At 50.3% G+C, this 27,395-nt stretch overlaps 1 protein-coding gene across 4 annotated transcripts in view; it reads left to right on the forward strand.

The window, feature by feature from the left end:
* Window positions 1-7,191: 7,191 nt before the first annotated feature.
* Window positions 7,192-27,395, forward strand: part of NKAIN1 (sodium/potassium transporting ATPase interacting 1) — a 59,967-nt gene continuing 39,763 nt past the window's right edge. Inside the window, exon 1 of one of the 4 annotated variants that reach the window (XM_063627995.1) lies at window positions 7,192-7,356. In XM_063627995.1, coding sequence (XP_063484065.1) covers window positions 7,219-7,356 — 138 coding nt within the window. In that variant the 5' untranslated portion in view covers window positions 7,192-7,218. Of the gene's footprint in view, window positions 7,357-11,552; window positions 12,040-27,395 lie in introns of those variants that run through there. The other 3 variants (XM_055255503.2, XM_055255502.2, XM_055255504.2) reach the window with 3 other exon arrangements.

Consider the following 27,395-nt stretch of genomic DNA (forward strand, 5'->3'; position numbering starts at 1 on the left):
AATCAAAGATCAATCAAGTTTCATATTTTGGCTATTCTTTCTAGTGTCTCAATCTAGAACAGTCCCCTTACCTTTCTTCCCAGGGAAATTGATTATTTAAAGGTGTGTGGGCCGGGCGCGGTGGCTCACGCCTGTAATCCTAGCACTTTGGGAAGCCAAGGCAGGTGGATCATTTGAGGTCAGGAGTTCATGACCAGCCTGGCCAACATGGTGAAACCCCATCTCTACTAAAAATACAAAAATTAGACAGGCGTGGTGGCGTGCACCTGTAATCCCAGCTACTCTGGAGGCTGAGGCAGGAGAATCGCTTGAGCCTGGAAGGTGGAGGTTGCCATGAGCCAAGATCATGCCACTGCACTCTGGTGGGCAAGAAAGTGAGACTCTGTCTCAAAAAATAAATAAATAGGCCAGGCGCAGTGGCTCACACCTGTAATCCCAGCACTTTAGGAGGCCGAGGCGGGTGGATCATGAGGTCAGGAAATCGAGACCATCCTGGGTAATATGATGAAACCCCGTCTCTACTAAAAAATACAAAAATTGAGCCGGGCGTGATGGCAGGCTCCTGTAGTCCCAGCTGCTCAGGAGACTGAGGCAGGAGAATGGTGTGCACCCGGGAGGCGGAGCTTGCGGTGAGCAGAGATCGCGCCACTGCACTCTAGCCTGAGCAGCAGAGCGAGACTCCGTCTCAAAAAAATAATAATAATAATAAAAAATAAAATTTAAAAGATACATGGTTTTGTATGTTGCTTCATAATATTGTTGTGCTTGTTTTATGTTGATAATTTTATTTTTTTGAGACAGTCTTGTTCTGTTGCCCAGGCTGGAGTACAGCGGTGGGATTGTGGCTCACTGCAGCCTCTACATCTTGAGCTCAAGTGATCCTCCCACCTCAGTCTCCCAAGTAGCTAGGACTACAGGCAGTGCCACAACACCTGGCCAATTTTTCATTTATTTTTTGTAGTAACAGGGTCTCCCAATGTTGCCCAGGCAGGCCTCAAATCCCAGGGCTCAAGCAATCCACTCACCCCAGCCTCCCGAAGTGCTGGGATTACACGCAATGAGCCACGATGCCCAGCCAATACATGCTTTAAATGACTTAGCACCAACTAAAATGGACACTCCAGGAAGATGTACTAACTACATTTACCCTATGCTTTGTGTCTTCTCACGTACTTGTTTTAGACCAGTTATCAATTCAAATACAGTCTAATACACGCTGTCAAAGGCATACCTGCAAAGGAGGCAATGCATAGGGAGGAGTTAGGAAACGTTTTACTGAGGAAAAAACACAGGGTGAATCTTTGTTGCTGTTGTTCTCTTTTTTTTTTTTTTTTTTTTGCTGGAGGCTTGCTTTGTTGACCAGGCTGGAGTGCAGTGGCCCGATCTCGGCTCACTATAACCTCTGTCTCCCAGACTCAAGCAATCCTCCTGCCTCAGCCTCCTGAGCAGCTGGGACTACAGGTGTGCACCACCACACCCAGCTAATTTTTGTATTTTTAGTAAAAACAGAGTTTTGCCATGTTGCCTGGGCTGGTCTCGAACGCCTGAGCTCAAATGATCTGCTCACCTTGGCCTCCCACAGTGCTGGGATTACAGGCGTGAGCCACTGCATCCAGCCTAGGTGAATCTTAAGGAGAATCAGAAACTGTGGAGAAGGGAGGGAGCTGGGAGTGTGGGTAGGGGCCGTCTAGATAGTGGAATAAACATGGACAACAACACGGATTGCCAAATCTGGTGTGTTCAAAAATAACACGCAGCGTATGTGGTGACAGCATGTTGGGGGAGTAACAGATGAGCAGAAGCCTTGGAAAGTGATGGAGCCAAATTATGAAAGGCCTGGAAAGCCAAGTTGGCAGCTTTGGCTTCGTCCTATGGAAAGGGAGCCACCAGAGGGTTCTTGGTACTCTGCACAAGAGGTCAACCACACTTGAGGATGCCTTTGGTTCTGGGTGCCCTCTTAGGAAGTCATTGTGGGGAACAGTTGTAGGAACTAGGGAAGAAGACAGATAAGATCGCTGCCTTAAACAGCAAAAAGCTGCCTTGGAAAAGAGAGGAAACACTCTTATTCTGGGATGCCTCAAAGTGCAGAGCCAAGACAAAGTGAACCATAAGAAGGCAGGTTTATAATGAACAAAGAAAGAGCAACAGGCCGGGCATGGTGGCTCATGGCCGTAATCCCAACACTTTGGGAGGCCAAGGTGGGGTGGATCAGGAAGTCAGGAGATCGAGACCAGCCTGGCCAACATGGTGAAACCCCGTCTCTACTAAAAATACAAAAATTAGCCGGGCATGGTGGCACATGACTGTAATCCCAGCTACTCGAGAGGCTGAGGCAGGAAAATCGCTTGAACCCACGAGGCAGAGGTTGCAGTGAGCCGAGATCGGGCCACTGCACTCCAGCCTGGGTGATAGAATGAGACTCTGTCTCAAAAATAACAACCAAAAAAAAGAAAGAGCAACCATCAGAGCTGTTTCCAGAATGGTAGGGAGCTCCTCATCTCTGGAGGTATGCAAACAGAAGCTGGGTGGCCATTAGACAGGAATTCCTGTCGGATGGATTCAGAGGATTCGAGCTACTCATCAGAATCCCTGGGGAGTATATTAAAAACACCCATAACCAGGTCCCACCTCCACGGATTTTGTTTGAGTTGGGCTGGTGTGGAATCCCTGATTCAGATGCAGGTGGTCTGTACACTAACATTTGGGAACTGCTCCATTTAGAAGTCCTTCCAGTTTAGCCAGGCACGGTGGCTCACACCTGTAGTCCCAGCACTTTGGGAGACTGAGGCAGGCAGATCACTTGAAGCCAGAAGTTCGTGACCAGCCTGGCCAACATGACAAAACCCCATCTCCACTAAAAATTCAAAAAAAAACTTAGCCGGCTGTGATGGTACATGCCTGTAATCCTAGCTACTCAGGGGGCTGAAGCACAAGAATCACTCGAACCCAGGAGGCAGAGGTTGTGGTGAGCCGAGATCATGCCACTGCACACTGACTGCACTCCAGCCTGGGCAACAGAGTGAGACCCTGTCTCAAAAAAAAAAAAAAAAAAAAGAAAGTCCTTCCAGCTCTACTGTTCTGTGATTTTAAGATGACAGTTTTCCTCAGACTCGAAGATGGTAATTTTAGGATCCTAAGAACTGTTGGCTGAGAAGAGGCACCTGGATGAGGCCCTATGAAAATGACAAGGAGTGGGGAGCAGCAGGGAGTTGAGAATCTCATCAGGGCATTTGGGATGTGCTAGAGGGGCCAGGCTTCAGCTGACTCCATCTGTCTTCCTGTCCTAGTTAGTCCCTAGACAACCCCAGTGCAGCATAATGAATCAACACAGCAAGGGGCCAATTGGCGAGAAGGCCTCTAGCCATCTCTCCTTGTCCCCAGCTCCACTGGCCTGAGGGCAGACTTAAACTGAAAACCCACATGGTTTCCAAAGGCTGGTGGAAAGGGAGATTTGTCTCGGCTGTCAACAGAGTCTGTGCTAAAGACTGGACCCCACAGCCCAGACAAGAAGAGTAAATTTTCACCAGGCACGGTAGCTCACGCCTGTAATCCCAGCACTTCGGGAGGCTGAGGCGGCCACATCACCTGAGGTCAGGCGTTCGAGACCAGCCTGACCAACATGGAGAAACCCTGCCTCTACTAAAAATACAAAAATTAGGCCGGCTGTGGTGGCTCAAGCTTGTAATCCCAGCGCTTTGGGAGGCCAAGGCAGGCAGATCACAAGGTCAGGAGTTTGAGACCAGCCTGGACAACATGGTGAAACCCTGTCTCTACTAAAAATACAAAAAACTAGCTGGGCATAGTGGCGCTCACCTGTAGTTCCAGCTATTCGGAAGGCTGAGACAGGAGAATCGCTTGAACCCAGGAGGCAGAGGTTGTGGTGAGCCAAGATCGCTCCACTGTACTCCAGCCTGGGCGACAGTGCGAGACTCCATCTCAAAAAACGTATATACAGAAATTAGCTGGGAGTGGTGGCTCATGCCTGTAATCCCAGTTACTCGGGAGGCTGAGGCAGGGGAATCGCTTGAACCTGGGAGGTGGAGGTTGCGGTGAGCCAAGATCGTGCCATGGCACTCCAGCCTGGGCAACAAGAGCGAAACTCCATCTCAAAAAAACAAACAAAAAAAAAGAGTAAATTTTCTACAAGCTTTATTGCCATCAGAACTGTTTAGGATTTCCTGCCCTAGATCCCTAGATGCTGCCTTTCATATACACCCTGTCCTAACCCCTAACCTCTTCCCTTTTTCTTGACCATTCTTTCTGATCAGAGATTTTGTTTCTTTTTTTTTTTTTTTTTTTTTTTTTTGAGACAGAGTCTCACTCTGTCGCCCAGGCTGGAATGCAGTGGTGCTATCTCGGCTCACCACAACTCCGCCTCCTGGGTTCAAGTGATTCTCCTGCTGTAGCCTCCTGAGTAGCTGGGATTACAGGCATGCGCCACCATGCCCAGCTAATTTTTGTATTTTTTTTTTTTTTTTTTTTTTTTTTTGAGACGGAGTCTCGCTCTGTCACCCAGGCTGGAGTGCAGTGGCGCAATCTCGGCTCACTGCAAGCTCCGCCTCCCGGGTTCACGCCATTCTCCTGCCTCAGCCTCTCCGAGTAGCTGGGACTACAGGCGCCCGCCACCACGCCCGGCTAATTTTTTGTATTTTTAGTAGAGATGGGGTTTCACCGTGGTCTCGATCTCCTGACCTCGTGATCCGCCCGCCTCGGCCTCCCAAAGTGCTGGGATTACAAGCGTGAGCCACCGCGCCCGGCCCTAATTTTTGTATTTTTTAGTAGAGACGGGGTTTCACCGTATTGGACAGGCTGGTCTCGAACTCCTGACCTTGTGATCCACCTGCCTCGGCCTCCCAAAGTGCTGGGATTACAGGCATAAGCCTCTGCGCCTGGCCTGTTTCTCCTTTTAATATTTGCTCTGGAGGTGAGATTTGGAAGATAGTTAAAGGAAGTAACTTACAGTAATAGCAGTAAGGAGGCAAGAAGAAGTAAAAAGTGTGGGTGGAAGTTGAAGAAAAGAGGGGTCATAGTTCCTGAAAAAGTATGGGCAGAAGTTAGACACTTCTGCCGTGCGAGGTGGCTCACTCTGTAATCCCAGCACTTTGAGAGGCCAATGCAGGTGGATGGCTTGAACCCAAGTGTTCTGAGACCAGCCTGGGCAACATGGTAAGACCCCATATCTATTTAAAAAAAAAGTTGGGGGGGAGAAGAAGAAGGAGAAGGAGGAGGAGGAGGAGGAGGAGGAGGAGGAGGAGGAGGAGGAGGAGGAGGAGGAGGAGGAGAAGGAGAAGGAGAAGGAGGAGAAGTTAGACACTTGTGTGTCTGCACATCTTTTCTTGTTTGGAAACCTGTATTTCAGGCACCATCTTTTCGCTGAAATTTTTCATTACCGCCTAATCCCAAGCAAAGTTAATGATTTCTTCCACTATTCTGTTTATGTACCTCATAGACGCTATTGCCCATCTATGTATTGCTTATAACTCTGTTTATATGTTTTGCCTCTCCAACAGGCCTAAGAGTCACAAACTCAGATGCCAGTAGAGGCCAGAGAGGAAAAACAACTGTTGAAGCTGATGAGTTTAAGACAGTGATCGGTGGACAGTGCCACACTGTTGGCCACTGTACTAACCTCAGGTCTTTATCCCAGGGTTTTCTTGGGCACACCTGTGCCATTCATCTTTGCTTCCGAAGCTCCTAACACAATACCTGGCAGAGTAACCAAACCGAAGTGACCCAGAAGTGTTGAGATCCAGCTCTGCCCCTAAGTGCTACGTAACTGTAAAGAACTCACGGCCGGGCGCGGTGGCTCACGCCTGTAATCCCAGCACTTTTGGAGGCCGAGGCAGGCGGATCACGAGGTCAGGAGATCGAGACCATACTGGCTAACACGGTGAAACCCCATCTCTACTAAAAATACAAAAAATTAGCCTGGTGCGGTGGCGGGCGCCTGCAGTCCCAGCTACTCGGGAGGCCGAAGCAGGAGAATGGCGTGAACCTCGGGGGGCGGAGCCTGCAGTGAACCGAGATCGCACCACTGCACTCCAGCCTGGGCGACAGCGAGACTCCGTCTCAAAAAAAAAAAAAAAAGAACTCACTCAGGTCTCTGCCCTTCAGATTCTCCCTTTCTTTCTCTCTCCCCTCTTCAAAAAAAGGCACCTTGAAGATCATCTAGGCCAATGGGTTTTCTACTTTGTTTGTTAGAGACCTTGGACTGAGGAGCTGATTTTGGAGGCCTTCACAGGAGGCGAGGGCACATTGAGAGAGCAGGTTGCTAGTCCTCTTTCCCTATACAATCAGACAAGTTCTACTTTTTTCTGTTTTAGAAATGTATGCTTTCTTTTGAAAAAAAGGGTCTACTGTTAAAAAAGAAAAGTTTGAAAACGTAACGAATGATATAGGCAAAGTAGTTCTGCCTGGGATCAAATCCTATTCTATGACTTCCTTGTTATATGACCCTGGGCAAGTGATCTAACCTCAGTTTCCTCATCTACAAAATGGAGATGATGATAATAGCACCTACCTCAAAGGACTGTAGTGAGGTTTAATGAGTTAATACATAGAAATTGTGCCTGGCACATCGTTTTTGTTTCTTTGGGTTTTTTTTAGGCAGGGTCTTGCTCTGTCACCCAGGCTGGAGTATAATGGCACAATCGTGGCTCACTGCAGCCTCAAACCCCTGGGCTCAAGTGATCCTCCCACCTTAGCCTCCCAAGTAGCTGTAAGTACAGGCTTGCACCACCACACCTGACTAATTTTTTAACAATATTTTTGTAGAGACGGAGTCTCGCTACATTGCCCAGGCTGATCTCGAACTCCTTGGCTCAAGCAATCCTCCCACCTCAGTCTCCCGAAGTGTTGAGATTACAGGCATGAGCCACCACACCCGGCCTGGCACATAGTTCTTGATAAGTGTTGGCTACAGTGGTATAATACAAAAACATATTTGGTCTTTGTCCCTGGATCTTGGGAATTCCCTGAGCAATAGGAGTGTTTTTTGTTATTCATAAGCCCCTTCTATCACACTTGAGTTTACCCTAATGAGGTGACTTAGGTAGAGCCCCTAGATCTAGGGATGGGACTAGTCACCAGAAAGACCAAGTGATGAGAAGGATGGAAATTCCAGTCCCACCCACTGATCTCTGGGAATGGGGGGTGGTGCTGAAGACTGAGCTATATGAAAACTCTTGGACAATGAGATTCAGAGAGCTGGGTTGGTGAATGCATCCAAGGCCAGGAGGGTGGCGCTCCCTGACTCTACAGGGACAGAAACTCCTGCATTTGGGACTCTTCTGGACCTCGCCCTGTGTACTTCTTCATCTGGCTGCCATTAGTATCCTTCAAAATAAACAGACAAACGTAAGTAAAGTGCCTTCCTGAATTCTGGGAGCCATTCTAGCAAACTATTAGAACTGAGGAGGGGATCCCAGGAACCCCCAGTTTATAGCCAGTTTATCAGCAGTATAGGTGGGTGGCCAGAGACTTGTGACTGGCCTGAAGTAGGGGAAGTCTTGAAGAACTGAGTCCTTAACCTGTGGGGTCTACCCTAACGCCAAATAACTAGGGTCAGAATTGAACCGGATTGCTGGCCCCCCAGTTGGTTTGAAGAATTTGGCTGATGTCAGAAAACCAGAAAACATCCCAGAGGCTGTAATTAGGAGCATGTTCAGTCCTCTAACTTGAAAGTGGGGAAATTATTATGTTCAACAACTCAGCTATCTTATAAGTGAACTTTCTCAGAAGCCTTTAGTGTTTTAACCCACAGAGAGACTAATGGTGGAAGATTGAAACACTGACAAGCCTTGGTTTAGGGCAGGGGAGAAACTTCTTTTTTTTTTTTTTTTTTTTTTTTTTTGAGAAGGAGTCTCGCTCTGTTGCCCAGGCTGGAGTGCAGTGGCGCGATCTCGGCTCACTGCAGGCTCCGTCCCCCAGGGTTCACGCCATTCTCCCGCCTCAGCCTCCCGCGTAGCTGGGACTACAGGCGCCCGCCACCTCACCCGGCTAATTTTTTTGTATTTTTTAGTAGAGACGGGATTTCACCGTGTTAGCCAGGATGGTCTCGATCTCCTGACCTCGCGATCCGCCCGCCTCGGCCTCCCAAAGTGCTGGGATTACAGGCGTGAGCCACCGCGCCCGGCCGAAACTTCTTAACCCTCTAGAAATCTCATCACCTCAACAGAACCCAACATGCTTCTCTCTGGGCTGACCATGCCTCTGTCTTCTCGCTCAGGAAGTGTGGATATGTTCTGAATCATCTCTCTCCTTTATTTCCAAACCCTGCTTCATTCTCCCCACAGCATTTCTTTGGCCCAAGGGTTAGTCATCCTTCAAGGTGAATATTGATGTCATCCCCAGCTCCTAGCTGCTCCAACTTCTTGCCAAAGATGTTTCTATCTGTTCCTAGAGTTAGGCCGCCTTCCTCCATAGAACCCTGACTTCCAGGTGGTAAAGAGGGCACAAGATACGCTGGGCACTGAAGCGGGAACGACAGGAGTGCTGGGTGTGCAATCATTCATTTGCTACACATTTGCTGATTCCTGCCCTGATCCTAGCCCTGTAGGATGTAGAGATAATTTATGACATAGTTGCTTAAGAGTGGAAGTACGAGAGGGCATCCTGTGTGCGTGAATTCATCAGGGCAGCACTTGCGGGAATGAGCCAGGGGCAGAGGTTAATTCTACTGAGGTCAGACAGGCCATCCCCAGTCCCATAGGACAGACTTATGAGTGAGTCAGCCAGGCCTTGGAATAGAGGGTTACAGGCATGACATGATATAGTCAAGAGCCTGCAGGGGTGGTCAGAGCCCCAGTGGAATCCACTGTTACTATAGGAATTAAATGAGATAATGTATGTAGAAGCTTGGCTCAGAGTAAACACTCAACAAATGGTAGCTATTATTGTCTTTTTGTTATTGAGTTGCATTGTTAGCCCCACAGAGGTAACTGGCAGAGATTATATCTGGAAGAGACCCAGCAGAGGATCTGGTAGAGAACATTACCTCTGGGCTGAGCCTTTGTGGAGGTGGTTCTATTCTTTTGTGGGAAACGGACTCTTTGGAGAACCTGACGAAAGCTGTGCCTCTCCCCAGAAAAAGGCACAGCTGCTCACATGATGCTTTGCATATTATTTCAGGGACTTCACAGACTCCTGGAAGCCTGTCTAGTCACGGAACCTGGTTGGACACAGCTGTTATTTGCCAAGCATGGCTGAGAAAATTTCCTGTTGTTCTGCCAGGCTCTGTGGCTCACACCTGTAATCCCAGCACTTTTGGAGGCCAAGGTGGGGGGATCGCTTGAACCCAGGAGTTTGAGACAGCCTGGGCAACATGGCGAAACCCTGTCTCTACAAAAAATACAAAAATTAGCCAGGCATGGTGGTACATGCCTGTAGTCCCAGCTACTCGTGAGGCTGAGGTGGGAAGATCAAATGAACCTGGGAGGTCAAGGCTGCACCGAGTCGTGATCTTGCCATTGCACTCCAGCCTGGGCGACAGAGCGAGACCCTGTCTCAAAAAAAGAAAAAGAAAAGAAAAGTTCCCACTGTTATCTTAGGTTATTGACCCAAGTGAAAACCTCAGCACACATAGGATATTCAACTGTGGGAATATCCTGTGTCTTTTAAAATACAAAGTGGTATCCTGCAGAATGGGTGGAAGAGGGACACCTGTGATGGGATTACAGGCATGAGCCACTGCATCTGGCCGAAATTCTTAATTTTTTAACAAGAAGTCCTGCATCTTCATTTTGCACTGGGCCCCCCAAACTGTGTAGCCAGTCCTGGAAGAAAACATTGACACATTTATTTGTATGCTTAGTCTGTGAGCAGCAAACAAGTGACAGTGCTGGAACTGGGACCCAGGCCATTTGGGTCCAAAACCACGGGTCCTAACCTACATCTTACCATACTTTGCATCTCTCGAATCAAGAGGGCTAGTGAGAGTGGAGAGGAAGGGAAAGAATAAGAACCTTCTGTTTCTCCCACCAGAACACTCTTCACTCCCCTGCCTCTCCTTCCTTCCTATGTCCTCTCAGTATCAGTGTCATTTCCTCAAAGAGGTGTTTCCTGGTCCCCAAACCTAAATTATGCCCCTCTCATTCTCCCTTTTCTCCCTTAGTATTTTATTATTTATTTATTTATTTATTTTGACAGAGTTTCACTTTTGTCGCCTAGGCTAGAGTGCAATAGCATGGTCTTGGCTCACTGCAACCTCCACCTCCCGGGTTCAAGCGATTCTCCTGCCTCAATCTCCTGAGTAGCTGGGGTTACAGGTACCTGATACCATCCCTGCCTAATTTTTGTATTTTTAGTAGAGACGGGGTTTCACGATGTTGGCCAGGCTGGTCTCAAACTCCTGACCTCAGGTGATCCACTCACTTTTGGGAGGCCGATCTCCACTCAGGTGGAGGTTGCAGTGAGCTGATTCGGCCTCCCAAAGTGCTGAAATTACAGGTGCGAGCCACCGTGCCACATTTCTTCTCTAATATTCTTTAGAGTATTCATCAGAACGTTGTGTATTTATTTGTATATTTCCTTGTTTTAATGACAATCCCTCACTAGACTGTGTGCTCAATGAGGGCAGAGATTTTGTCGGGTTTTGTTCCCTTATCCCCAGCAGAGGACTTGGCACATGGTGGGTATTTCATAAATGTTAGTTGGAAAGTACAGTTTATAGAATGTAATGACAGATCAGATGTAATTGTAGGGAAGCCTGTAATTGTACAGATCAGATGTAACTGTAGGAGTCTAGGAAATTCCGCTTGGGTGATGCTAATTGCCAAGGTGAATATAGGAAGTTGGGAATGGGACAGGAATGATTACGTGGATTTGAGATGTGTCCAGTTCGAGGGCTTCTGGGGGTGGCTTGGAGAAGGCAGTCTTCTGCTGGGAAACTTCTGACTGTCTCCTTACTGCAGCCCAGGGTAGGGGCTCCCTACTTCCACCTGGGCAGATCTCTGCCATCTCACTGGCGTGCTCTTGGGAGTCTATCTGTTCCCTGGGTGGTGAAGCTCTACGGGATTTGGAACAGTGCTGCAGGTCTCATCTCTGGCTCGCAGGGCCCCCAGGAGTGTGTATGCCGTCAGGGCTCAAGAAATGCCAGTAGAAGGAAAGAAGGAAGGCGAAAAATGTGGCCAGGCACTCAGGGGAGAGGCTGGGGTGAGGAGCAGATCTGGGAACGGAAATAGAACTAGAAGTCCAAGCTGGACCCCTGGAGCCCTAGAGACAGGGTGGACAGAAAAGTGCTCCAAGCCGGGAGGCCAGGCACAGGGCTAAGCGCTTTATTCACATGACTGCATTTCATCTTCATATCTACACTACAGAGGCATAATTATTCCTACTTCGTTCATGAGAAAACAGGTCCAGAGAGGTGACATGATTTGCCCAAGGTCACACAGCGAGTGAGCAGCAGTCTGGATTTGACTCAGGGCTGTCGTCCCCTAAGCCCGCGCGCACTCTTCCACTTCACTCCCTGCCTCTCCAACCCTCCACCTCCCTACCCCTCTCCCCTCCCCTCCCCTCCGGCGGCGGCCCCGCCCCACCCCTCTGCTGTTCCCCCCTCACTCCCTCCCTGTCGGTGGCGGCGGCGGAGCCACGTGGTGGGGCCGGGAAGCCGCGGCCGACGAGAGCCCGGGCGGCTGCCCCAGCTGGGCAGTGCTGCTCTGCGCCGCGCCGCGCTCGGGGCTCGCTCTCCTCGCTCCGCGCTCCCCACCAGCAGCCCCGGGGCAGGAGGCGCGCCTGACGGACAGCCCGCCAGACAAAGGAGGCGCGGCTCGGCTGAGCCAGCGCGGGGACGGACGGACCATGGACTCGGAGCGCGGGCGGCCGGCCCCAGCCCTGGGGACCCGACACTCCCGGGCCCGGCCCTAGGCGCCCGGCCCCGCCGCCCGGCGCGCCCAACGGGGAGGACGCGGAGCCCGCGCGGCGCGAGCAGGCGGCGGCCGCGGAGCAAGAAGGGCGCCGCGGCGGGCGGCCCGCGCAGCCCCGGGAGCCATGGGCAAGTGCAGCGGGCGCTGCACGCTGGTCGCCTTCTGCTGCCTGCAGCTGGTAAGCGTTGCGTGCCCAGGCAGTCGGGGCAGGGTGGGGCGCGGCGGGGCGCGGTCCCAGGGCGTGCGGATGGGGTTGCGTGTGTCTCTGTGTGTGTGTCTGGTGCGTGTGCCCGGGCGGGGGGTGGTCTGGAGTCTCGGAGCGGTCGGGCGGAGCCTGCTCCCGCTGGCCGGGCTGTCTCTTTGTGTGCGCTTCTCGCTGCTGTGCCCGGCGCTCCTCGGGTCCCCGAGTGCGTCCTGTGCGCGAGTCCCCGGCCCGCCCGCACTGTACAAGTGGCCTCCTGTTGGGGTATACGCTGTGGGACTGTGGCTTGCTGGGACTGGGGGTGTGTCTGAGGCTGATCTGTGGATCCGTTGAGGTCCTGCCCTGTGTTTCCCTCTAGATCCCTCGTTTGCATGGGTCTCTCCCTTCCTCTGGGTCTCTGCTTCTGATGATCACCACCCCCGTGTGAGCGTTTCCCGCAAAGTCTCTGCTCCCGCGTGTGTCTCTCTGGGTTTCTCTTTGGTGTGTCTCTAGATCGCTGACCATTTCTGGTCCATGTTCATCTGTGTTCTGGGATCTTGGACTCCAAGAACCCTCTAATCCTTTGTGCTGTTTCTGCCTCCCTTCACCTTCCTGACGGGGCAGCCCTGGGAAAGGGGAGCCACCTCCCTGGAGAGGGTCACCAGGAGCTGCCAGATCCTGGACCAGCCTGACCCAGCCTGGACCACACTTCCTGCTTTGGTCTGGCCGCTGTGGCCATGGGGGTTCCATCAGTTCCACCCACCAGAGCAACTCCTCTGCCCGGGCCAGCACCAGTTGGGGTGGGGACACTTGGGTGCCCCAGGGAGGACCAGAGCTTCTGAGGACACTGTGCCTAGCCCCAGCATAGGGAACGCAGGTTCTTGTCTCAGGGAGGAGTGACTGTAGTGGACTAGAAGAAACAGCGCTGCCCTTCAAATCAGGCCCTGGCAGGGGAATTTGGGAGGGTGGTTAAGGAGAGGCAGGGATCTCTTACCTACCACAGAGCTGAGATTAAAGAACTAGGGAGGTCGAAGCTGTGCTTCTCCTCTAGGCAGAGGTGCATGGGGACCTCCATCGCCGAACCCAGGTCTGAGAGTGAGCCGCGAGGAGCCTGAGCCCCCCTCATGCTGGGCTCCTTGTTCTGGGTTTCCACTCTTGCCTGCATCCATCACGCCCTCCCCACCACAGGACCCATTGATAATGTAGAGTGAAGCTTTGAGCCTGGACATGCAGACCTCCTCATTCTTCTTGCTTCTCTCCTCCTGGGGACACCGGCTTCAAACATGCCATCCACAGACCTGGCCTGGACAGTGGTAGAAACAGCCCTAGCTCTGGAGATTGTAGCCCTGCTCCCAGCTGTGGGAGACTGGACAAGTGACTTCCCCCCACTGGCCGGCCTCAGTCGTCTTATCTGTAAAATGATTATCCCTGAGGATTGCAGAGGGGATTAATTAAGATCAAGTGGAATGGAAACTCCAGAAGGGCAGAGATTGTCTGTTTTTCTTTATCTACTTTGAGGAACATGAAATGCCAAGAAATGTTTAAATCTTTCAGAGGATTCTTCTGTGTTTGTTAATTTTTAAATTTTAAACTAGGGATTTTTTTTATTTAGAAAAGTAATATACATATATTGTAAAAAATAAATACATAATCAAACAGGACAGAAGATAAAAGTAAAAGATAAAAGCTCATTCTCTGTTGGCGATAACAACGGTTAGCTTTGGAGAGCCCTTGACTAAGTGTCAGGTACTCTTGGAAGCACTTTTCCATGTATTAACTCATTTAATCCTAGCAACCCTGTGAAGTCACTTGTCCAGAATTCTACAGGAACTAGGACCCAGGCTTTGTTTTGGGGGTTTTGTTTTTGTTTTTGTTTGAGACATGGGCTCAGTCTGTCATCCAGGCCAGAGTGCAATGGTGCAATCATAGCTCACTACAGCCTCAACCTCCCAGGCTCAAACAATCCTCCCACCTCAGCCTCCTGAGTACCTGGGACTACAGGTGCACACCACCATGCCTAGCTAATTTTTTTGTTTTTTAGAGATGAGTCTCACTCTTGTTGCCCAGGCTGGTCTCGAACTCCTGTGGTCAAGCCATCCTCCCACTTCAGCCTCCCACGTCCTGGGATTATAGGCATGAGCCACCACATCCAGCCAGGATCCAGGCTTTGAATCCAGGCGGTTGGCCAGGTCCTCTGTTGCCTTCTTAATTATAAAATAAGTAGTTCTGGCCAGTCTCTCTGCCTCCCACTTCCCTTCCTCCGTGGTTCTCCCTTGCTAAGCTAACCCCAGTCTTCCACTTAGAGGATCTCACCAGCACTAGAGGCTTAAGTTAGATGAGACCTGGGTGGGATTCTGTTCTCCCATGTCCCGGCTGGGTGGCTTTGGGCAGCTCGTGAAGGTTGCACAGGATCATTTGCGGGAGGGACTTGAAAAATTGCTCTCTTGGCTCCGTTGCACTATCTGGGCTCATTGCAGAGTGGATCGTCCGGTTGTCACTAACCCCCATGAGCCCCTACTGCCTGATAGCTTCCATGATGTGCCCCAGGATGTTGGAATTCACCAGCCTGAGGGGAGAAGGGAGTCTTGGTTTTCTCATCCAAGGGACTGAGGGAAAAAAAGAGGCTGTTAAATATCTTTCAGCTGAAAACTTAGGAGGAACTGTGTCATTTTTCTTTCTCAAATGGAGTTTAATCGTTACAATGAATCAGGCCAGTTGGAAACCCTCTTCCTCAGTTGGGATCGATGTGATTTGGGTGAGGGAGTGAGGTGTGAGGGTGCCGCGGGGTTTAAGGGAAGCAGGTAGGGACTGTGCCTTTCAGATGGGTAAGTGTAGGATAGTAGTTAAGGCTCTGGAGTTTGACAGGACAGACCTGGCTTCTAGACCTGGTTCTGTCACTTCCTGGCTGTGCAATTTTGGGCAAGTTGCTTACCCTCTCTGAACCACATAGTTTTGTCATCTGTTAAATAGAGAGAATATAAAACAGTTCCTAATCCTTAGGGTTGTTGTGAGGACTCAGTCTTTATAATGAATTTAGCACTGTGCCAGTTACAGAGTGAGTACTCATTAAACTGTAGCTTATTGTTATTATCTTAATGATTCGTATCATGGGATGTGTCTGTGGCATTGTAGCCCAAACATATCCAGGTGGCCCCCTGCACTGTCCTTTGTGGACTGTCCTTTGTAGGAAGTAGCAGGTAGTTGGGCACTGAGCTGAGAGGCAAAAGACCTGGATTCAAGCCCAGCCCTGCTTCTGACATCCTGCAATTTTGGGCAAGTCTCTTCCACACTCTAGGCTTTGGTTTTTCCATCTGTAAAATGGGATGGATTGTTGGTCTGGCTCGCCGGGATCCTGCCAGCTCTACTTGTCGGGAACTCAGCGTGATGCCTGGACTGGCATGTTTTGTTTATTTATTTTTTATTTTTTAGAGATAGGCGTCTCGCTGTGTTGCCCAGGCTGGAGTGCAGTGGCAGTCATAACCCACTGCAGCCTCAAATTCCTGAGCTCAAGTGACCCTCCCACCTCAGCCTCTCAAATAGCTTGGACAACAGGTGCATGTCACCACACCTGGCTTTGGCATGGCAGTTTTGTCGCATCTTGGTCTGGTTCCTTTCTGTAGAACATCTTGGGTCCCTTGCTTTCCAGAATTCTTTTTGGTGTATCATCTTGACAACATTATTAACATATTCACCCTCTAATTTTTAATCCTGTGCCTTTTCTCTCTCCTGTCCAAACCCAGCTCTTCCTTGTTCACCTCCTTCCTGAAACCTTACAGGCCACTCTGTTCTTCCTGGAAGGGGATGAACCAGTGAGATTTGCCCTAGGGAACCACCATCAATTTCTTCATCATCATCATTATCATTCCCATTTCAGGAGTCCTGTGCTAAGCACTTTATATGCATTACCTCATTTAACCAAATGAGCATACATATGTAAAGTGCTTGGCAAAGTGCCTGGTACATGTTAAACGATCAATAAACGTTAGCTCTTTTACTGCTTTCACCCTTCTTATTGCAATTCCACGCAGTGGGATGGATGTGTTTATTATCCCCTTTTTCAGGTGAGGAAATTGAGGTGCGAAGGGGTGTGACGTTTGCCCAAGCTTACTAAGCTAGTCCGTGACAGAACCAAGATGCGAGGACTCTTCTGTCTGAACAGAGAGCCACCCTCTCAGCCCCATGCTACTCTGCTGCTCGCGTTTAACCAGTGTCTGACCCCAGACAGGTCCAAGCCTCAGTTTCCTCATCTGAAAATGAAAATGATCACATTTCGGTAGCCTCATGCATAGTGCCTGCCCTGTGAGCCAGTGAGTGCCTGATAATAGATCACTACCATGGTGGTTTCTGTCCCAGCTCTGTGTGACCTTGGACACACGCATTCACTCCTCTGGCCACCGTTTCTTCCTTTGTAAAAGGGGAAGAGTCATCTCTAGCCCACAGAGTTGTAGAAAGGGCTTCCTTGGCCAGGTGCCAGACACATAGTAGGTACTCAGAAAAATGTTGGTTTCATTCTTTTCCCTTCTAGAAAGCTCTTTGCTTTCTGGAAGGTGGGGGCGGGGGCGAGATGTAGCTTCCAGCTGAGCTGCGAGTAATGGTGTGAAACATGGTCAACCTGATTGATGTCGTTATTAGCCATAGTGACGGCGAAGAGCAGAGGGAGATGGGCTCCAGCAGGGGCCTGCACTCTGGAGCAGCTGCAGCTGCAAGCTCACGGCTTCCTCGGAGGGTCTGGTTCTGCTTTGGGTGCTTGAGGTCCTTGGGCCGGGTATCAGAGTCAGGAGCGTGAAATTATGCAGGCCACTGGCCCCTTTTGTTCCTCATACCCCTTTGGACAGAGTTGGCAGGGATGATCAACTCCCTTTTGTGAATGAACAGACTGAAGCCAAACTGCCCTCGAGGCCCTTATGATATGGGCGGAGCGGGGTAGAATGGAGAAGAAGTCCTCCAGGGGACCTGGGGATGGCCCTGGTTCTCCTCCTTTGTAAGAGTAGGTGAGTGGATGGTTCTTAAATAAGCAGCCCATAAATGGCAGCTTCTCTGAGATCTGGCACAGGGGCTAGGAGCACTACATCTGGGATCAGGCCTTGCTTTGTGACTCCCAGGAAGTCCTGCACCCTCTCTGAGCCTCTGCCTTCTTACTTACAAAGTAGTCAGAAGAACAGCTTCTACCCCACGAACCAGCCCATGGCAGTTTGGGGAGTTCGCAAGCTGATGCCGGGTTAGCCAAGTACGGTCCCTGGCCTAGGAGGCCCTGGCCTCTCCTGGGCTAGCTATGATTTGCCTTGAGACTTGGACAGGTCACATCAGCCCCATCTCTGCCTGTATTAGAGGATTTTGTGATCAGGGTCATTCCCACAAAACACTCCAGCTCTTCTTCATGTGGAAAATATGGGGCTGAGTGGGAAATTAACATAGTGAGAATTTCTTTTTGTTTGGTGTCTGCTATGAGCCAGGCATTGTACTAGGCATTTTATATATGTCTCTTGCTACTCTGTGGCTTATCCGTGGCCACATAAATGATAGGTACAGAATGAGTATTTAAACTCAGATCTGGGACTCCACTGCTTCTCCCTGCATGTCCCATTGCCCCCTGCTAGTATTGTGGGATGCTGGAGGGGAAGCAGGTGGAGAAATCCAAACCTTTCCTCAGCCACGGGGCTTGTTACCAAACGCCAGATCTAACTGCTTACACAGATGCCCCCTCTCCCCATTCTACCCACCCCCAAACTCTGTGCTGGACTTAAAAGAGCTGTGATGCATGGCTGGGTGTGGTAGCTCACACCTGTAATCCCAGCACTTTGGGAGGCCGAGGCAGGTGGATCACTTGAGGTCAGGAGTTCGAAACCAGCCTGGCCAACATGGTGAAACCCCATCTCTACTAAAAATACAAAAAATTAGGCGAGCGTGGTGGTGGGCACCTGTAATTTCAGCTACTCGGGAGGCTGAGGCAGGAGAATCATTTGAACCCGGGAGGCAGAGGTTGCAGTGAGCCAAGGAGCTGTGATACAGATTGAGAAAACCAGGGAATAAACTAACTTGTATCTACAACTGATCCATCCTCATAACAACTCTATGAGATAGGTGTGGTTTTTACACCCATTAACTGATGCACATACTGAGGCTCAGAAGAGTAAAATGACATCTCTCCAAGGAAACAGGAGATAATAGTCTGAGCCTCAGAGTAGTCATCAAGAGGAAAGGGTTTGAGAACAATTGTTATAGAATCTGGACCAAGCAGAGATAGTCAGCTCTGATCACTGGAACATGTTGTCTCCTCCAGTCAGTCCTTTTATCTTTTATTTTTTATTTTTTTATCCTATGTGGCAGGAGATTCTCAAACTACTCTCCTCTGGTGTTAAGGAGAGATGGGTGACAGGAAGGCAGACTAAGGCTACAGGTGTATTTTTAAAAACTAGTTCCAGGCCAGGCGCGGTGGCTCACACCTGTAATCCCGGCATTTTGGGAAGGCAGGTGGAGGGCCCAAGAGTTTGAGACCAGCCTGGGGAACATAGTGAGACGCCCCCCTCCTTCTATATATATATATATAAAAAGTGGGCCGGACATGGTGGCTCACGCCTGTAATCCCAACACTCTGGGAGGCTGAGACCGGCGGATCACCTGAGGTCGGGAGTTCGAGACCAGCCTGACCAACGTGGTGAAACCCCATCTCTACCAAAAATACAAAATTAGCCAGGCATGGTGGCTCATGCCTGTAATCCCAGCTACTCAGGAGGCTGAGGCAGGAGAATTGCTTGAACCTGGGAGGCAGAGGTCGTGGTGAGCCAAGATCACACCATTGCACTCCAGCCTGGGCAACAAGAGTGAAACTCCGTCTCAAAAAAAGAAAAAAATAAATAAAAAGTTAGCTGGGCATGGTAGCACGCACCTGTGGTCCCAGCTACTGAGGCAGAGGGGAGGATTGCTTTTGCCCAGGAGGTTGAGGCTGCAGTGAGCCATGATTGTACCACTGCACTACAGCCTGGGCAACACAGTGAGATCCTGTCTCAAAAAAAATAATAAAAAAATAAAAAAAAAAAGCTAGTTCCAGCCAGACACAGAGAGACAAACTTCAGATGTTCTTACTTATTTGTGTGAGCTAAAAATTAAAACAATTGAACTCGCTGGGCGCGGTGGCTCACGCTTGTAATCCCAGCACTTTGGGAGGCCGAGGCGGGCTGATCACAAGGTCAAGAGATGGAGACTATCCTGGCTAACACCGTGAAACCCTGTCTCTACTAAAAAATAGAAAAAAGTAGCCGGGCGTGGTGGCGGCGCCTGTAGTCCGAGCTACTTGGGAGGCTGAGGCAGGAGAGTGGCATGAACCCGGGAGGTGGAGCTTGCAGTGAGCTGAGATGGCGCCACTGCACTCCAGCCTGGGCGACAGAGTGAGACTCCATCTCAAACAACAACAACAATAACAAAAACAATTGAACTCATGGAGACAGTGTGTAGAATGAGGAGGGTGGGCACGGTGGGTCACTCTTGTAATCCCAGCAATTTGGGAGGCCAAGGTGGGTGGATTGCTTGAGCTCAGGAACTGGAGACCAGCCTGGGTAACATGGCAAGACCCTGCATCTATTAAAAAAAAAAAAGTAGAATAAGGATTACCAGAGGCTGGGAAAGGTAGTCGGGGAGTGGGGAGGTTGTATAAAAACATGGTTAGATAGGATGAATAAATCTAGTATTTGATAGCATAACAGCGTGACTACAGTCAATGAAATCTATTGTACATTTAAAAATAGCTGGATGGGGCTGTGGCTCACACCTGTAATCTGAGCACTCTGGGAGGCTGAGGTGGGTGGATCACTTGAGGTCAGGAGTTTGAGACCAGCCTGGCCAACATGGTGAAACCGCATCTCTACTAAAAATACAAAAAATTAGCTGGGCATGGTGGCGGGCATGTAATCCCAGCTACTCAGGAGGCTGAGACAGGAGAATCACTTGAACCCGGGAGGCGGAGGTTGCAGTGAGCTGAGATCGTGCCACTACACTCCAGCCTGGGCAACAAGAACAAAACTCCATCTCAAAAAAAATTAATAAAAATAACCCAAAGAGTATGATTGGATTATTTGTAACACAAAGAAAGGATAAATGCTTGATTTACCCTGATGTGACTATTGCACAGTAGATGCCGATATCAAAATATCTCATGTGCCCCGTAAATATATATGCCTACTATGTACCCACAAAAATTAAAAATTAAAAACATTTTTAAAATTGAACACTAGATCCAGGCCGGGGGGTAGAGCTGGGTTTAGGCCCAGGAAGCCAAGTCCCAGTGCTTTGCCTGGCTTTGCCTGCCCTGGCCTGGAGAGGGATGCTGATTGATTCAGAGATGAGGGAGAGCTTCAGATAGCAAAGCAAACTTCCCCTGAAGGCACTGAATGAGCACTGAGGTTTTAGAAGAGCTGTTAAGCGTGGTTGCAGGTTTTCCTCATTTACATTGGCCTCCTGGCCCCTCTCAAAGCAGCTGACAAATCCAGAGACAAGGAGGTGGCCTGGGAACTGGGGAGAACCCGGGCTTTGGGGTCAGGCTGGGATTTGAGCTCCAGCTTTGCCTCTTTGTAGCTGGATGACCTTGGGCAAGAAGACACCTAGCCTCTCTGAGCTTCCACTTGCACTTCTCTAAATCAGGATAATAATCATCTACTTCAGAGAGTTCTTGGGAGGCTCCTTTGAAATGAAATGTGCGGAGGGGGAGCTCACAAAGGGGGTACACTCTTGAATGCCCAGGAAATGAGGCTGCAGGTTCTGCAAATGCGAGTACTGTGGGGTAGGAAATAATGAGATGACTCCCCTTTCTCAATGAATGGAAGGTTCAAGCTGGAGCAGCAGTTCTTCTTCATCTGTGTGGTCTTGGCATTGCTGGACCCTGGTCTTCTCTTCTGTAAAATGGGAATAATAATAGCACCCACCTCATAGGACTGTAATGAGGGCAACCTGAGATAATGCAGGGAGAGCCGTGGGCACAGGCTGCCACTCACTAAGAGGGGTTCCAAGATGAAGGCGTGGGCTCTGTGGGGCTCTCTCTTGCTCTGTACGGGGAAAAGGTTGGACTCATCATCTCAAAGGACGCTTCCAGCTCCGAGTCAGTACTGAGCGCCTTCTTTTCCCAGGTGGGAGGTCAGAGGTGCTGCCTGGCCCACCTTGTTGCAGGCAGTGGTGACTGATGGAGTATCAGGGCCTGGGGGCAGGAGGAGACTTCTGCCTCTGATGGCTCGCTCAAGACTTTACACCTGGGCGTCAGGTTGTCAGGGACTCTGGTGACCTCATCTTTCTTCTGTCTGTCTGTCTGTGTGGTGAGCTGAGATCACGCCATTGCACTCCAGCCTGGGTAACAAGAGTGAAACTCCGTCTCAAAAAAAGAAAAAAAAAAAAGTAAAAGATTAGCTGGGCATGGTAGCATGCACCTGTCGTCCCAGCTACTGAAGCAGAGGGTAGGATTGCTTTTGCCCCGGAGGTTGAGGCTGCAGTGAGCCATGATTGTACCACTGCACTACAGCCTGGGCAACACAGGCTGCACTGCTCCCATCCCAGATGCCCATGTAGCATATTTTGATTGTAAGATCACGTCTCAAACTACAGAGATTCAGAGCTGGGAGGCTTGTGGCCCATCAGTCACCTCCAGCTCACCAAAGGTGAGCTTCCTGAACTACAGAAAGACTAATACTCTTGGGTCAGAGAGTGAGAATTGCCTCCAGCTAACTCTACCTGGAGTTGAATCCAGCAAATATTTATCAAGCACACACAAACTGCCATGCATGATTCTAGGTGCTGAGTCACCTTAGGGTATGAAACATGCCCTCAGCTGCAAGACAGAATCCCTGGGTTCTAGTACTCACTGCTGTGCAACTTTGAGTTGGGCCTGGCCTTCTCTGGGCCTCATTTATCACAGCCTATGAAGTGGGAAACGAGAGGAGAGTACTGAACTCTGTTAGCAGCTTTCAGACTCTCCAGAGGCTGTGCAGGGGTGGGGGCTGATCACCGGGTGGTGAGTTTCCTGTCCCAGGCAGTGGGATTTATGTGTGGCCAGGCGTGGTGGCTCATACCTATAATCCCAGCACTTTGGGAGGCTGAGGCCAAAGGATGACTTGAGGCCAGGAGTTCAAGACCAGCCTGGGCAACATAGTAAGATCCCACCTCTAAAAAAATTTTTTTTAATTAGCTGGGCATGGTGGTGCCAGCCTGTAGTCCTAGCTACTGAGGTGGCTGTGGTAGGATGATCACTTGAGCCCAGAAGGACAAGTGTGCAGTGAGCCGAGATCATACCGCTGCACTCCAGCCTCAAAAAAAGAAAAAAAGCAAGAAAGAATTTATGTGTAGGTTGGATGACTGCTTGGACATATAATGGATCTAGTGATGACCCAGATCCCTTGGAACCACTCAATGCTGGTTCTAGGTCCTGAGAGGACAGTGCTAACAGCAGACAATGATATCTACAATTATGAACATTTCTGTGAGCTCACCACGTCCCCTCTCCTGAGCATACTCATTCCCACCCCCTACCTCAAATCACAGGGCCTGGTGAGCTCGTGGCACAGGCAGTAGGGGAAATGGAAATCTATAGGCATTTTATCCCTTTACCTGCTCTGGCCACTCCTTGCCCTAGAAGGGCAACAATTCTGAGATTTTCAGGATAAAGATTGGTTCCTAAGCCTGTTTTTTGGGAGGCGGTGGGCATATTCCACAGCCCCAGCCTGAACCAGAGATGTGGGTTTTCAATTACACAATTAGATGCACAATTAGGCATAATTACCAGTGCTCAGAGCCCGAGACTGCTCATAATAGGCATGTAATCTACTGCAGCCTCTGTTTATACTACGCAGCGCGCTCCCTAATGATGCCAGGATGCCTTCACACTGCACTGTTGCCATGGAGACAAGCCCGCCACCACCACACAAAGCTGACAAATGGTGTTCTGGTCCTGGGCCTTTGGATTGTTTCTAAGGCTTCCAACAGCCAGCACTGGAGTGGAGGGGCTGGCCAGGGGGGCAGGAAGGTGGGGCAACCCTCCCTGGACTCTGACACACCCCACTGGTTCAGGCCAGCATTGGAGCCACCAGGGAGGACAGGGGAGGGGAGCATCAGCCACCTCTCACCCCCAGAGTCCGCAAGGCATGAGCAGGATGGCCCGGGGCCATGAAAGGTCTTGTGGTTATCCATTCACACATCTCATGCTGTCATGGAATCAAAGGTCTGGACAGGGGGTCCTGCCTACACCGGGTTCGTAGATAGGCCTGGCTCTGCTGTGAACTAGCTCTGTGACCTTGGGCAAGTCCTTGGCCCTCTTGGGGGCTCTGCTTCCCCGTATATAAAATGGACTGCAGGGTCTCTGCACATGGCATAGTCTAATAGAGAAGATTTACTGAGCACTTATGACCCACCTCATTCTGCTATAACTGCTTTACCTGGAGTGGCTCATTCATCCTCATGGCAGCCTGTGGGGTGGGCACAGCTACTACCTCTATTTCACCGAAGCAGAATCTGAGGCTGAGAGCAGTCACATCCAGCAGCGGCAGAGCTGCGCAAACCCAGGTCTCGCCCTTAACCCCAATGCCACATGGCTTCACATGTGCCACCTGAGGTCATCCTCACAACAGCCCTAGAGGTGGAACTTCGTCACACCCATTTCCGTTTCCTAGATGAGGACTCTGAGGCTCAGAGAACTGAAGTCACTTGGCCAAAGTCACGCAACGAGGCAGCGGCAGAGCAGAGTCTGGCTGGTGCCAACAGCCAGGGTTCCTACCTTTGGCTTCTTAGTGGAACTCATAAAGGGGTAAAAAGATCTCCTTTGGCTGGGCACAGTGGTTCACGCCTGTAATCCTAGCATTTTGGGAGGCCAGAGCAGGCAGATCACTTGAGGCCAGGAGTTTGAGAACAGCCTGGCCAACATGGTGAAATCCCGTCTCTACTAAAAATACAAAAATTAGCTGGGTGTGGTAGCGTGCACCTGTAATCCCAGCTATTCGGGAGGCTGAGGCACAAGAATCACCTTGAACCCGGGAGGCGGAGGTTGCAGTGAGACGAGGTTGCACCACTGCACTCCAGCCTGGGCAACAGAGCAAGACTGTGTCTCCAAAAAAAATGATTTTCTGGCCTGGTGTGGTGGCTCACGCCTGTAATCCCAGCACTTTGGGAGACGGAGGCGGGCAGATTACCTGAGGTTGGGAGTTTGAGAACAGCCTGGCTAACGTGGTGAAACCCCATCTCTACTAAATATAGAAAATTAGCTGGGTGTGGTGGTGCACGCCTGTAATCCCAGCTACTCCAGAGGCCAAGGCAGGAGAATTGCTTGAACCCGGGAGGCGGAGGTTTCAATAAACCGGGATCGTGCCACTGCACTCCAACCTGGGTGACAGTGAGACTCCATCTCAAAAAAAAAAAAAAAAAAAAAAAGATTTTCTTCAACAAGCACATACCATGGAGCCCCGATATCCCCATCTGTCCTGGCCCCAGCCACTGAGGAGTCAAGGAGTCCCAGGGTCCCTCAGACCCAGCACTTCACTTTGATCTTGAAGGAAATTTTGGTCTAGCCCTTCCTCTATCAGCTTACCCCACCTTGGTCACTAGAAGCAGGACCTGCTCTTACAGCACTTTTTTTTTTGCTCCATTTCTCTGTAATTCAGCACATTATTTATGGATACCTACTATGTGCCAGCTCCTGGGGACACAGATGGATCAGACAGTGGGTTCAAATCCTGGCGCTTAACGTGCGATGCTGGGCAAATTGCTTGACCTCTCTATACCTTGGTTTCTTCATCTGTAATGAAGGCGACAGCCTATTCCTTGCAGGGTTGTTGGCAATGTTAGCAATAACAACTACCACTTATCAAATACTATGTGCCAGGCAGTCAGCTAAACCTCTTATATTCCCTGGGTGGACCTTCATAACATAATCTGTCATTCCCATTTAACAGATGAAGCAACTTAAGGCTCAAGAAGCATAAGTTGAGTGAGGTAAGTGGCAGAGCAGGCACCTGAGTCCAGAGCCCTTGCTCTTCCCCACCCGGTGTCCCACCAGCATGGAGGTGGCAGTGACCGAAATGTGTGTCCTCCCGCCTCTTCCCTAGAGCCTCCAGCCAGCTTCTCCTGGAGGAATGAGGCATTTGAATGGAGGGGTAATCTGAGGGAGGCAGTGCCCACCTGAGAGGGGCATAGCCCAAGACTCTATCTGGCTGGATGAGTCCCCCCTGGACATCTTAAATTCTAGATTTTCTGAGGGGGAGCTCTCACACGTCACCTCCACCTTCACACTATGTAGCTGGGAAAACTGAAGTCCAGAAATGGACTATGAGGCTGGGCGTGGTGGCTCATGCCTGTGATCTCAACATTTTGGGAGGCCAAGGTGGGTGGATCACTTGAGGCCAGGAGTTCAAGACCAGCCTGGCCAAGAGCACAAACCCTGTCTCTACTAAAAAGACAAAAATTAGCCAGGCATGTTGGTGGGTGCCTGTAGTCCTAGCCACTCAGGTGGGTGAGGCATGAGAATCACTTGAACCCAGAAGGCAGAAGATGCAGTGAGCCGAGATGGTGGCACTGCACTCCAGCCTGGGCAACAGAGTAAGACTCTGTCTTTAAAAAAAAAAGGCTGGGCGCGGTGGCTCACACCTGTAATCCCAGCACTTTGGGAGGCTGAGGCAGGCAGATCATGAGATCAGGAGATCAAGACCATCCTGGCCAACATGGTGAAACCCCATCTCTACTAAAAATACAAAAATTAGCCAGGCGTGGTGGCGGGTGCCTGTAGTCCCAGCTACTCGGGAGGCTGAGGCAGAAGGATCACTTGAACCCAGGAGGCAGAGGTTGCAGTGAGCTAAGATCGCACCACTGCACTCCAGCCTGGCAACGCAGTGAGACTCTGTCTCAAAAAAATAAAAAAAGAAAAAGAAAGAAAAAGAAATGGGCTATGGCTTGCCCAAGACCACAGTCTAAGTCAAGGGTATTTGATCCACAGATCTCCATGTGCAGTGTCTGCTGGCTTCGGGTCCCACTCTCAACTCTACCCTTGTCAGGTGGGCACTGCCCCCCTCAGGTTGCCCCTCCATCCAAATGCCTCATCCTCCAAGAAAAGCTGGCCACCCTCCAAGAGAGGAGGCACTAGGGAAGAGGGAGGAGGAACCCACATTTGGGTGACTGTCATCTCCATGCTGGTGGGACACCGGGTGGGGAAGAGCAAGGGCTCTGGGTCCAGGTGCCTTCTCTACCACTCACTGGCTCTGAGGCCCTGGGCAGGGCACTTAGCTTCATGAGCCTCAAGTTGCTTCATCTATTAGGAAACTTCTTGTTAACTTCCTTTTATCCCCCACCAGTCTGTTGGAGAGGGACATTTGGGGGCTGTGGTGTGTTTCTGTGCTTGTATGTACAGCTAGCTGGTCCCCAGCTTACAGTGGTTCAACATGGTTTTTTGACTTACAATGGGTTTATTGGGGTGTGGAATGCATTTTCGATTTAGGATGGGTTGATTGGGACGTGGCCCCATCATAAGTCAAGGAGCATCTGTATTCGATACTGCACACTGCTGCATGCCCCAGCATTTGTGGGGCGGACACTGGCACGTAGAGATTTGTGGATCAATAAACATCCCTTCCCGCTTCCTCCCTGTTCATTTATTCATGAACTCTGAACTCCCTGGCTCCAGAGAAACTGCCTGGAAGAAAGCAATTAGAGCATAATTAGAACCACTCCTATCATCGGCTCTCAGAGGGAGGGAAGGGGGGCTGCTGGGGCATGGGGGATGTCCCCAACCTCTGCAGCTGCCCATTCAGCTCCTACTCACCCCGTGGAGCTCAGCCTCCCCAGAGTCCTGGACACTGGAAACCTCTCTACAGGGAGATGCCTCATCCCTGGAGGCATTCAAGCAATTGATAAGGCTAGGGAGGAGAGCATCTGTCTTGCATACTGAGTTAGAGCAGATGATCTCCAAGTCCCTTCCTTGCTGAGCTTCTTGGGTGCTTCCCTGCCAGGGACTGGGACAGGCATTGCAGGAAAACTAAAAAGTATAACATGGATCCTGCTTTCTAGAAAACATTCGTTCAGCAGGTTGTAGTGAATGAAGACTACAAGGACAATAGGAAACGCAAATTACCTGGAGGAAGCAATTTACCAGGCAGGGTTCCCTTCATTGCCAGGTGATTAATGGTAATAATAACAGTACCAGCAGTCGGCCAGGCGCGGTGGCTCATGCCTGTAATCCCAGCACTTTGGGAGGCCGAGGTGGGCGGATCATGAGGTCAAGAGATCGAGACCATCTTGGCCAACATGGTGAAACCCCATCTCCACTAAAAATACAAAAATTAGCTGGGCTTGGTGGTGCACGCCTGTAGTCCCAGCTACTCGGGAGGCTGAGGCAGGAG

The sequence above is a fragment of the Symphalangus syndactylus genome, chromosome 12 (assembly GCF_028878055.3).
Source record: "Symphalangus syndactylus isolate Jambi chromosome 12, NHGRI_mSymSyn1-v2.1_pri, whole genome shotgun sequence".
Taxonomy (NCBI): domain Eukaryota; kingdom Metazoa; phylum Chordata; class Mammalia; order Primates; family Hylobatidae; genus Symphalangus; species Symphalangus syndactylus.